At 44.5% G+C, this 13,089-nt stretch overlaps 1 protein-coding gene across 1 annotated transcript in view; it reads right to left on the bottom strand.

Moving 5' to 3' along the window:
• Positions 1-287: 287 nt before the first annotated feature.
• The window catches only part of KDM4B (lysine demethylase 4B), a 177,271-nt gene continuing 164,469 nt past the window's right edge, over positions 288-13,089 (bottom strand). The window contains exons 21-25 of the mRNA XM_075123313.1: positions 12,462-12,647; positions 12,207-12,371; positions 10,992-11,111; positions 7,920-8,012; positions 288-3,445 (exon numbers count right to left, since the gene is read on the bottom strand). Coding sequence (XP_074979414.1) covers positions 3,260-3,445; positions 7,920-8,012; positions 10,992-11,111; positions 12,207-12,371; positions 12,462-12,647 — 750 coding nt within the window. The 3' untranslated portion in view covers positions 288-3,259. The remainder of the gene's footprint in view (positions 3,446-7,919; positions 8,013-10,991; positions 11,112-12,206; positions 12,372-12,461; positions 12,648-13,089) is intronic.

The following is a 13,089-nucleotide window of genomic DNA, read 5'->3' as shown; positions in this document are numbered from 1 at the left end:
CACTGGTCAGTAACTAACAAGTGCTTCTATGGCACTGATCCAGCTATACCAAGTCCTGGACCTTGGATCATTGCAATTTCAATTCTGACCTGTTGGGGGTGCAAGGACAGAGCTCTTGTCCTGCTCTTAGGAGAGAAGGGGCAGACCACATTCCAATTCACCAGCCTCAGCTTCTCATGACCGAGTTACTGGTCAGCTTTCACCAACCACTCTGACTTGGGAGATTTCTTCCCCTTCAGCACAGTAGCTTTTATATAGAAATGAAGAGACTTCAACCTCCTAAAAACTGTAATTCTGAAGTGCTCAACAGCCTTTAATTCATTATGAACCTAGAGGCAGAGAAAAAAAATGCAAAAAAATACATCACATTCTTAATCTAAGAGGAAAAAAATCAATAATTTTATAGCACATAATCAGACACTTACAAATATATTTCACTGGGGGGTGGGGAAGAAGTGTGCATTTCCTATTTCCTTTTCCATAGTCTGATGCACAGAAACCTTCAACATGGTCATTATAGATAAACTGCACAAGTCATTCCTGAACCAAAAGAGGGCTTTAAGAACAAACAAAACAGGAAAAACCCAGCAACAAAGAAGGGCATTCTACAGTTCCAGATTCACGTTTAAACATAACTCACCATCTGAATATGGGGTCAGGGAAACACACTTTTTTTGTTTTTTGTTTTTACAATATAAATAGTATTTAAAAAAGGTACTACATATGAATACAGTAATGATGCTACTTCAGTCAGGACTTTTTTTTTTTTTTAACATGCAGAGGAAATCCGCCCACTGCTCCCAACCCATCCCGCCCTACTTCCCTTCCCCCTCCCCACTTCCAAAACAAAAAAAAAATCCTCTGCTGTTTAAATTCTCTTTCAATTGTTTTAAATATTTCTCTGTGGCCTGGCAACCATTAAAACATCCATTTTTTCTTTTATACAAGCAAATTATCTTTTAAATCTTGTTCTAGCCAACAGGAGACAGCTACGCAGGAGTAATCGCTATACAGGTGCGGCACAAAGTAAAGGAGAGAGACTTCAGCTAGGTTCTAATTTGTCTTCTATCCAAAATGACACAGAACGAGGCTTTTAAGAACAGTCCTTTTTTCCTTTAAAGAAAAAAAACAAAAAATGTACATTCTTCTTTGATAAATTCAGTCTAATGCTTTTTTGGAGACAGATTCGTTTGGAGAAATTGAAAACTTAAAATAAAGAAGAAAAAAAAACAAGAACAAAACTACCTAAAAGGATTTCACACTGTGTTATAACACACACTTAAAAAAAAAAAAAAAAAATGCAAAAAACACCTCTCAGCAGAGGCAGCAAGAAATGAAGGGAATTCTAATTCCCCCAAGAAAGAACACTTCACTCCATTTCCATTCTCTGACTGGGACAGCTGAATATCCGTCCAGTCTCTTAAGATGCTAATAATTACCATGTTGTCCTGCAAATGCTTCCCACGTTCCCATGAAGATATCTAAACACAGTCACTTAAAAAAAATATATATTGACTGTATTACAAGGGGGCTTAAAAAGAGAGAGTATTGTTCCTCCCCGCTCAGAAATTTCTGGGACTCAAGAGAAAAAGATTGCTGAGGACGCGTTTCCTGGATAGCTTTGTCAACTCACAGGCAAAGACACAAAGGTGGGATTGAATATGTGCTGTATAAGTACCATGTCCCCATCCCCATGCACACACACTGCAGCAGCCTCATCTCCCTGCAGTTCTCCTCCAAGTCTACTTATTTCTCTTCACTTCAAGCCTGATTCAAAGCCCTCTGAAGTCAGTGGGAGTCTCTTTCCACCAACTTTGATGGGCTTTGGATAAGGCCTTTTATGCAACACTGTTCCATAACAGTTCTACAGGAGGAGGTGCTTACACAGAGTTCAGGTGGGAGCCGCCTATTCAGTATTTCAAGATTTGTTTCTGACTTTAACACTCATTTTAATACTCAATGAACTGAGCCCAAACAAATGCAGGCTTTCATCCCGCTTCACCAGGAGCATCTCAAAGGCTCACTCCTTACCTAAGTAAAGGATGTCACAACAATTGAAGGCGTTTGGGGAATTTCTTCTTTAATGGGGGGAGGGGGTAGAAGAGAATATACACACACCTCCAAGGCTTCTGTCATGGAATGATTCACGCAATTGTAAGCTGCACAGCTCAAAACCAAAGAAAAAGAAAAGGAAAAAGTTCCTCTGGGAGCCATGCCTAATAGAGAGCCAGAACAAACCCCTTGCACGCCACTCTTGATAGAAAGGTGGGGGTGGCAGCTCTTAAAGGGGATGGCAGCAACAGAACAATGCCTGCCAGATCGGTGAGGGGAAGAATCAAGTGGCATATCTGAATCGAAAGGCATGCACGCTTGAGGCCACAGAGTCTAAGTGATTGCAAAGATGGGGAAGGAAAAGGCAAGGAAGAGGAGTAGAAGGAGCAAACACTAATGTCCAGCCATTTCCCCACTGGTTGCCCTTTGCTGATGACAGGGCAGAAATGCACACACCCACGGTCTAAATCATCAACTGCAACAACATTCGGGTTATGAGACATTTCTTTCCCCGCTTCCCCAGGTTACAAAGAAAACATTGCTTTAAAAAACAACCCACAATGTCTGCTCTTGTTCTCTCTCCCCACTGCAGTGTTAAATTACATTTCAGTGGTGGGGAGGAAGGAGAAATGATTTTATTTTTTTTTGTTTTAAAGCCACGATCTAGAAAAAATTATTTGTTGAAACTGTTGCTTTCCTATTTTTGTTTGCGTTTTTTTTTCTTAATAATGCTCATTTATAGAAAACGTCACAAAGGTGATTTATATGTACAGAAATCAGGGTTCAAAGGCTGCTTCAGTAGTCAGGGAAATAGCACCTTTTAAAGACAAAAGAGTTTGATGTGGTTTAAAAATCTGAGTCATTTCATTTTTCATTAATTTTAACCCTTTCCAAACCTTAAAAAAAAAAAGAAAAAGAAAAAGGAGCCAGTCGCAAAGCTCCACTAGTACAAACTCTTCCGAAGTCTTCATGTGAAATGCTGTCTGAAGGGGTTTTGAGCTCCCTATTCTATTGGTCAGCAATGCAGCTGACAGAGTAGAGGTAGCCTGTAGCCAGACAGGATTTTCTTGCAGTCCAAACCGAGAGCCGAAGAAAGGAATTCACAGCAGGCTATTGCACGGGGCTGGCCTTTTGTTCCACAGTTTCCTGGTTATTTTTCCTCAGGGTTGAAAAGGGTTAATTTTTTAATTATTATTATTAATCCTGGTTAAAACATGTTGCTCTGTGGTCCTGGCTGGTACTGCGTCTGCAGCAGGGTCTCCATGAAGGCCAAGTAATCTGGGTTCTGTCCATAGTCCTCGGGATTCCTGGAATTCCCCACTCGGGGGCGCTTGGCGGCTTTCACTTCGTCTCCAGAAAACACTCCTTCCTGAGGGGCCCCAGTGCTGAGGGACTACAGGAGACAGGAAAGTACAATCATTAAAGGGGGAAGATGCACGAGAGAGAAGCACACCTATTTAACAAAACTGCTTGGACAGGAGAAAGTGAACACTGTGTTACATACATGCTAGAGAAACACTGAAGGCTGGAGAGTGCAGGGACTGGCTCTGAGGAACACACTTGGCTTGTAGGACCATACGCTTCATTCAAGCAACATTCAAACAACTTCAAGTCTACTTCATTTCTGTAGCAGGTTCTCTTCCACTCTCTAACTCCAACCCACAAATCCTCTGCCACTGCAACCGTTCTCTGTCTGCTCAGGTTATTCATTCATCATAAAAAGCACCCTGGTAAAGGAAGCTTCTCTCACTTCCTCAGGCATGGGGGGGGGGGGGGGAAGAGTCTGTTTGGGGAAGAGATTGTTGTAAGACGACATGACATAGCTTATACACTGCTTCTCACTCTCAAAGCAGAGAGAAGGTTCTTGGTAAGCGTGGTTACTTCCTGTTGCTTCCTTCCTTTATCCAGCTGCTCTTTATTAGAGTATCTTGTACATCACTCACACAGAACTCTTCCTAAAAATCTCTGGGAACAGGAGGTATGCAGAAATAATTAAGCGTTTCAGCTCAGATGTGAGTTATTCACCTTTCATCAGAGTGTGCACGAAGGGGAGTGGATGTGTGTGTCAGTCACTCTGGAAATGTTACAACGCCTGAAGGTCAGGATCCATCAAAAGTGACATCACCACCCACCCTACCTCACCACTCAAATTCATCAGCTTTGCTGAAAGGCAGAACTGCAGTCAGATACTAACAAAAATATTGTCTAAAGAAAGACTGACGATCTCTGTTCACCTGATAAAAACGAACACAAACAGCTCCTCTGCCCCCAGAATCCACTTGAAAAAAGGACAAAAGTAAATTACACACAGCATAGTTAATCTGTGGAATTCATTGCCACAAGATGTCTGAGACCAGAGGATTCAAAAAAGGATGAGATATCTATATGGATATTGACAAATCTAGAGTTACATTAGAGATGATCAAAGCATTTTATAAGGGACTAAAAAACCTTCCATATTTCATGGCATAAACTAACGTATAACCAATTGGAGAAGTTTCTTCATAATCCCCACAGGTAGTTTATTCCACATAAATGTCCATTACAGGATTTTTTTATTTTTTTTATTTTATGTGCAACTTCAAGCCTCTGTTAGTGGCCACAGACAGTGTTAGTGGTCAGACAGACCATGGACTCTGGTGATCACTGGTGGAACTTGGTATGGCAGTTCCTATAATCCTTTTGTCTTTATCATGCAACAGTTGACATCACAGGCCTCTAGAACAAAGCAAGAAGCTGTACGTGCTTCATTGCTCTGGGCATCTGATCTCACCCTCTTGCGGAGGGGATGGCTTCAAAAGTCAAAGCAGCATCAGGTTTGGGGGAAAAAATTCTTGAGCCACAAATTCCAATCTTAGTAATATCAACTCAGTCCCTCCTATTTTCTAGGCCAACTAAATTCAGCCACAGTTAACTGCATGGAACTATGCCAACACTATGGGGTGCGATTCCCCCACTTGTGTACACACACCCACACTAGCTCATCTCATCTCCTACATTGTTTGGCTACGGGCTTTCTCCACAGCAGGCAGCCTCCCTACTCTCCACCCCTCCCCACAGCATCCCCACCCAGCAGACGCTGCAGATCAGCGCCTTTCCCCTCCTCCCCCCTGCAGCAATCAGCTGGCTTGCCACGTTTAGGAGGGAAGGGGTAGGAGTGAGGACTCAGTGCGCAGGCTCCCCCTCCCTCCCCTGCCTCCTAGGAGGCGGGGGTCTGATCAAGGAAGTAGCCTGCAAAGTAAAGGGGGATGAGGTGGGGGGGAGGGAGAAGAAGAGGCAGGTCAAAGGTGGAGGCTTGGGGGAAGGGATGGAGTGGGTGGGCTGAGGGTTGAGCCCCCCGCCCCGGTGCTTGCAGAGTAGGGGAAGCTGCTGCCACTGCTGCGCAACGGGTGCTTCTCCTAGCCTACACCACCTTCAGCCTCCTTGCCCGCCTCATTGTCTCCAGTGACTTAATAGGATTTAAAGATGTTGTCCCCGATATGAAGACTTGGCCAAGAAAGCAGGTTTTGATGAGGTGGAAGAAGCTGACGTTACGCAACTTCTGCAATCGCACGGAGAAGAGCTAACCAATGAAGATCTGATGCAACTAGAGGTGACGAGAGCAATGGAAGAAGAGGGCCAAGAAGTAGAAGAACCACCAACCCATCGAAATTTGACTGCCAAACACCTTTCTGAAGCTTTCCAAATGATTGAAGCTGGCTTGCAAATCCTGAGCGATGATGATCCTGACAGGGAATGCAGCTCCAAAGTGATTAGGGGACTTGGTCATCTAATGACTTGCTATAAAGAAATTTACCAAGAAAAAAAAGGGAAAGCAAAACTACAATCTCTAGATGTGTTTTTTGAATTCAGAAAGTTCAGCAAGAGGAGCAGCCGGAAGAGGAGCAGTGGAAGAGGAATCCACCCTCTTCCACTCTCTGACTCCACCACCTCAACCAAGCTTCATACTCAGGAACAATTGTAGTATTAAACTGCTTGTTTAAAATTGTTTAAAACTTATACCTGTATTAAATTGTTTGTTTAAAACTGTTTAAAATGTGTATAATGCTTTTTGTCTGGCAAAAAGAAAATTTTCCCTGGAACCTACCCCCCCATTTACATTAATTCTTATGGGGAAATTGGATTCGCTTAACATTGCTTCACTTAAAGTCGCATTTTTCAGGAACAGAACAACCATGTTAGTGAGGAGTTCCTGTAGTTGTGTAGCTGGTAGTGCAAGTATATACACATGAGCAGGGCGCATCACACCACTAGCTCATAGTGTAGACATAGACTATATGTTGGTCTTTAAGAGGAAGCTTAAAGAAGTAGGGGCCTCTGTGTTCCATGGGATTTTTAATGTCTGTTTGGAAGTCTCTTATTCCAGTATCGTTGGCCAACATTTCCAAAACACCACTGGGCTGCAGGTCAGTTCACCTGACCATTATCTTCTCACCCTGCAGGTAGCAATGTTTCAGTGGTGGAGTTTGTAACTGGTATCCTCCAGGCAGTGGTGAGCTGGAGCTGGTTCACACCGGTTTGCTAGAACCGGTTGTTAAATTTAGAAGCCCTTTTAGAACCGGTTGTTCTGCGAGGGACAACCGGTTCTAAAAGGGCTTCTAAATTTAACCGGCCAAAAGTGGCGCCTTTAGCGCCGATTCCATGGGTGCTCCAGGGCTAGAGCACCCAAGGGGAAAATTTGGTGGGTGCAGAGCACCCACCAGCAGCTCCCTGCCCCACCCCAGGCCCCAGTTCACCTCCACTCCGCTTCCTCTCCTGAATGCGCCGCCCCGCTCTGCTTCTCCGCCCCCCAGCTTCCCATGAATCAGCTGTTCGCACAGGAAGCCAGGGCGGGCTGAGAAGCAGGCCGTGGCTTCCCGCTCAGGCCCAGGGAGGCAGAGGTGAGCTGGGACTGGGGCAGGGGGGGGGGGAAATGAGGAGGGCTGCCTGTGCCGCAGCAGGTAACCTGGGGGGGCGCACGCAGAGGAACCTCTCTCCGCCCCAGCTCACCTCCGCCTCCCTGGGCCTGAGCAGGAAGCCGCCCCCTGCTTCTCAGCCCTCCCAGGCTTCCCGCCGAACAGCTGATTCGCGGGAAGCCGGGGGAGGGTGGGGTGGGGAAGAGCATAGAAGCAGAGCGGAGCATTCAGGGGCGGAGGCGGAGCAGAGGTGAGGTGAGCAGGGGCCAGGCAAGGGTCGGGGAGCTGCTGCTGGGTGCTCTGCGCCTAAGATTCCACTTTTAATGTGATCAGCGGGGGAGCATACGCTCCCCCTGCTCCCCCCCTAGCTACGCTCCCCTACCCCTAGGAGCCAGAGGGACCTGCCAGATGCTTCCTGGGAGCTGACCCAGCTAAGCACCTCTGGGACTCCCCACCTTGCCCCCCGGCAGATGCCTCTGGCTCTTAGGGTTGGGCACCCACTACGGGTGGCCCAAGAGACCCTCCTGCCCGGTTCTGGGGGCAGTCAGGGAACAGGGGTGGATGGGGCGGGGGGGCATCAAGGAACATGGGGGGGTTGGATGGGGCAGGAGTCCCGGGCGGCAAGGGTGGGCAACGACCCCCTCGTGGGGTGATCAGGGAACCTGTTGTTAAGATTTTGGCAGCTCATCACTGCCTCCAGGACGAAAGACACTTTACTGAATACATGCTTTCTTAACTAGGGAACATAGAAATCAGGTCTTGACAAGCCGGAATTGTTTAAAACCTTTTCAAATGTCTTCATTAGTCTTTTTACAATCTTCCACATATTCTGAGAGTGAATTAGGGTCTTATAGTTCTAGACGGCAGAGGGAGCTTTTTTTAGGTCACTTTCAAAGAGCCTTTAAAAGAAAATCTAATGAGCACATGTGAGAAGCTGCTCCCCATGTTTTCTCCTGCGGATTTGATACCCACCAGGCGAGATTTCACTCTCTTAGGAAGCTCCTCCTCCAATGTGTAAATATCACCACGTTTTACCATCAGCTGGGAGCCATCTTCAAACTCCACCTGCAGAGAGCATAGTAGTAATCAGGTGACTGGCTTCTCCATTTACACCTAACAAGTCTCTCCTCACCTCCTTTTATCAGCCTAAAAAGTCCCCCGGATTCTCTGATGGACACAGAAAAAACAGTGGGAACCATGAAGAAAACACCCACCCCCTGCTGTAACGTTGGTATTACACTCTCATTAATAAGTCCTTCTTCCTTCTTAAATTAAGATTTTCTTCGAACAAGTCAAAATACATTTGTGTTTTAACAAGGAACAATAATCAGGCAGGTGTAAAAAATTGTGGTGGTAACTCTTCATTCCAAGCCTCTCTGAGCACTGATTACATCCAATGAAGTGAGCCGTAGCTCACGAAAGCTTATGCTCAAATAAATTTGTTAGTCTCTAAGGTGCCACAAGTCCTCCTTTTCTTTTTGTGGATACAGACTTACACGGCTGCTACTCTGAAACCTATCATGAATTATGTAACAGGAGATGTTACAGGGATGTTTATTCATGAAAATGAGCACATGAAATTTTAAACCATAAAATAAATATTCTCAGAGCCTCTTGCTTGCTTTGCTGAAGACTTACAGTAGCATCCTGGATAATGCAGAAAACAAACAATACGGTTTAAGAGAAAGGTAGGGTCTGATTTAAATTGAGGAAATTCAGAGGGACAAAAAAAAAAAATCTATGGGCAGGTCTACATTACTGCTTATGATGATATAACTTATGTTGCTCAGGGGTGTGAAAAAGCCTTCCCCCCTGCCCACTCCAAGTGATGCAAGTTACACCGACCTAAGCGCCAGTGTGGACAGTGCTATGTTGACAGGAGACGCTCTCCCACAGACATAGGTACTGTCTCTCACCGAGATAGAGCAATTAGGCCGAGAGGAGAGCTCTCTCCAGTCGGCATAGAGCGTCTTCACCAGACACACTACAGCAGCACAGCTGCACTGGTGCAGCTGGACTGACGTAGCACTTCTAGTGTAGACCAGCCCTATGTTTGAACTTGCCCCTCCTGTTGCACCCAGGTATTGTGGTTCATCAGCTATGCAAGGTCAACACCTCTTACTGTAGTCTCTTAACTAAGAGCTATACATCAGCTGTAACAACTAGGCACAAGGGAATACGTTATGGGTAGTTTAAGTCTCCATTCTGAATACACACACAAATGAGGTTTAAAGACAAACCACTAGAGTTAAATTTTCAAAAGATATGCACCTAACCTGAATGTGCAAAACATGGAACAAGTAACTTCATGAGTTGCAAAATGTACAAATGCCCATCTGCCTGCATATTTTGTTCTCATTTAGTGCTGGTAACATAGATGCTTCTTTACATATTAGCTTTTAATGCTATTTTAAATCAATATGTGAATTTCCTATATTGTAACTAAATCAGAAAGAAAACAGAACAGATTTTCAATGGAACCGTACAAAAGTTAAAATTTATGTTAAAAATCAGACTCTCTTTTCTTTGGAGCATCATGCCAAAGAGATCTTTAGGATACAAGTCTGTGGATTATGATGCTCTTCTGTTTGCATGTCAAGACCTTAGGCTATTTTTGTGAAAAAAAGACTAATCGGTATAATAAGTGCCTCTTAGACAAGTGTCCTGGGAAATTTCTCCCACCATACTTTTCAAGATTACTTAGGAATGCGAATCTACACGGCACAAAATAGTTCGTAAGTTTCATTGTGTGTGTTTGGTTAAACTGAGGTGCGCAGGGTGCACTTGAAACCTCCCAGAATCCTGGTAATTTTGAAACTTCTTGTGGCCCATTTAACCTAGATGTAGTCAAATGACAGTGTTGAATTTTGTGGAACTTCATGTTGAAATGCTGACTCTTCTTCAGATTTGACTGCTGGCCTCCTGTAAACAGAAATCCCACATGTGGTACAAAACACACGAACACACTGCTTCAGCACTCAGACTTGTGGGCTACAAAATTGGCTGCTTCTGTTCTCTGCTAGAAAAGGTAGTTGGTGACATGAATGACAGGACTGGAGGCTTCTAATTATTCACAGAATAGGTAAAGGAGATATAGCAGCAGGACATTGTTCCCACATACTGCTCTGCCATGTACCTTCCCATGACTCTCCAGGGCAGCGAGTGTCAAGTCTCCAAGCCCATTCTATTCCTGATCTCCACTTTTATTGCCAAGAGGGTTTTAATGACCTAAATACTGGTTTGTTAGGAAGCAGAGCTTTGTCATAAAGCTCATTTCACACAGGCCATTGAACAGCCAACAGACAGTGGCGATATCAAGTCACTTTTGACCTGGGTCACATGATGTCCCAGTAACCCATTAACAATCCCAAATCATCCAGTCCCCAACAGGTATCCCCCCAATGGATCTGAAAGGCCCCCTCTTCAGCAAGTTCTCTGTGTTTAGGTAACTCGTCTCTCTCAAATGACTCATCATAAGCAAAAGCTCTGCCAGAAACACTTGTAAAAGGGGCAAGGGAAGACTTAGATTTCCAATCAAAGCATCTTCCAGAGATCAGGTCCTCTTTAGATCAATGATTTTTCTTTTTTATCATAAACTATTTATCTTTGAGAGAGAAAATTTACTCTGTGCCAGAAATTCTATATTACATTTAACAAATCCTTTAAGCATTCACTAACCACTCCCGCTTTTCTCTACAGTTGCTTATCCACTGCACAGCTACATATAACAACAACTCAAGCATCCTTTTTCATCACAGAGAAAGGGTGTAAATGAAAAGAACCCATTGTGAATTTCTAAGAGCAGGACTGCGTAGATAGAGAGGCATACGTGTGTGTACATGCATCCAAAATCTGCCACTGAAGACACTTTTCCTGACTCTCTTCATTAGGAGCATTACAGTTCCTATAAGAATACAGGAAATATTAACTCTGGAGGTCACATTACGTCTTCATAAATACAACAAGCCTTCTGTACCTGTGAGGAATAAAGCTTGTGTAACACACAGGTGCTGTGGTGGAATTTTTAGACCCCTCCCTATTTACCTGATAAATCTGACTGATCTGGGCTGCAATAAACTTGGCCTTATAGATGATTCCATCAGTCCACTGCAGCTGAACCAACTCGCCTTCTGGAGGGGGTCCCATCTGAATGCAGTCTCTGCTCTAAAGACAGAAGAAAGTCAGGAAAAAAACAGACAAATAAAATTTGGGAACAAGCTGACCATCTTTGTCATAGTGACCAACCATGGAAGATACCACAATTACATGATGCTTTAACATAAGAACCCAGGAGGCTACCGCACCATAAGCAAATTTGCATCTGTTCAAAATCTCACTAAGCATAGGCAGGTTACAACCCATTGTTCAAGTACTGAACCAAATTGTCTGCACCAGCTGCCGGTGATAATACTTTGCAATTCTGTGGAACTCATCCAAGGCGCTCAAAGCAGCTCAGACCATACTGTGATGTATTACTCTCATTTTACAAGCACAGGGGAAGAGGTGTTAATTGACTTGCCCACAGTATTACATGGGAGGTCAGTGGCAAAACTGGGAATAGAACCCACGAAACTTGACTCTTAGTACCCTGCTCCAGTTCTTCAATACATTCCCCGCCCACTCTAATCTATTTACAATATTAAAACAAACTTACACATTGTCCTGTATTTACCCAAAACAGGACTTGGGAGGGAAAAAATGAGACTTTAAAAACGTAATTAGTGTGCAAGACAGAACAAACTATGTTCTCTTACGTCAGCGACCAACACTGGCAGCAGCTGTTGGTCAAGGAACAAAAGATTGGAAACCAGGTGATAATCAGTAAAGCCATATATAAGGAGATGCATGAAGATCACTTTATCAAACAGCTATGCGGCTAGCAATTTTTTAACCTATCGTAAAAAGATTTCTCAGGGTATGCTTTGTTGTTCCTTCCCTCAAAGTAGGCAAGGATTCAGCATTGCATCATATAGATCAGAGGTGCCAAACTGCAGCTCACGAGTTGCATGCAGCTCTTTTACACTTAAAGTGCAGCTCGTAGAGCTCATCACCCTCTCCCCTCATTCTCTGCCCACCAGACTCAGGGAGAGGGGAGCTCGGGGCTTCAGCCCTGCGAGGCATGCCTGCAGGGGCTTGAGCCTTCAGCCCCGACAGGCGTCTCCTGAAGATTATTGTACAGGGCTCGGAGGGTCAGTAAGTTTGTCCACTCCTGCTATAGATTCTACCTGCAGTTACAGAGGAATCTAAAGAGCTTCTTACAGTAATGCTTTCCGGGTAAACGTTGTCGCTGTAAGAGCCATCGTCAAAGTTCACTTCATAGAAGGTTTGCGTTGTCATGCCAATTACTTTACACCTGTAGTAGAGTCCATTGCGGTTCTTCGTAATCACAGTCTGCCCCAGCGATACCTCCCTCCGAAACTGGATCTATGGAACAGACGAAAGGGACCAATCAGGGATCAAGAGAGACATGAGAGAAACAGTACATAGGAGGGATTTTAAATAGAAGACACTTACATTGTGGTTGGCTGCTTTATGTTTGAAGCAAGTGATGGACACAACATATGGCCAATCATCCGGCTCCATGGGTACCCCAGCGGCATGTGCACAGGTCACATGGAAGGATGTGGAGCAGTGCTCGTAGGAGCATTGAATGCAGGCACCAGACACCTTCTTCATCCGCTTCCGGCAGTACACACATTTCTGAAGTGAAACACAGGTTCACGTTATGCAATGGAGACAAAGTCAGCAGCAGCTTTTAATCAACATATTTGAGGCCGGAGGCCAGAGTTAGACATCCAGTTACCAGACATGGTACAAAACTCCTTGTTATCAACAGTTACACTGAAGTAGAGCTCAGAGGTCCCAACCAGGATCGAGGATGTCTCATGCAGTGCACAATAGAGACGGGGTAGTCAAATTCCTTTCAATCTGCCTGCTCAACCATTTGCACTCATCTAGAACCCATCCTGAGCCAAAACACACACATCCTAAATATAGCAGACACACAGAACTATTGTTCCCCTGAACAGCAACAAGGTGACATCATTTTAATCTTTCAAACAGCTATCAATGACACCATTGACTAATATGTGCCTGATGGATTAAGTCCTCACAAAAACAATTTGGGACAATGTTCTCTGGA

This window comes from Caretta caretta, chromosome 25 (assembly GCF_965140235.1).
Source record: "Caretta caretta isolate rCarCar2 chromosome 25, rCarCar1.hap1, whole genome shotgun sequence".
NCBI lineage: Eukaryota > Metazoa > Chordata > Testudines > Cheloniidae > Caretta > Caretta caretta.
This window is presented reverse-complemented; position numbering and strand designations above follow the sequence as displayed.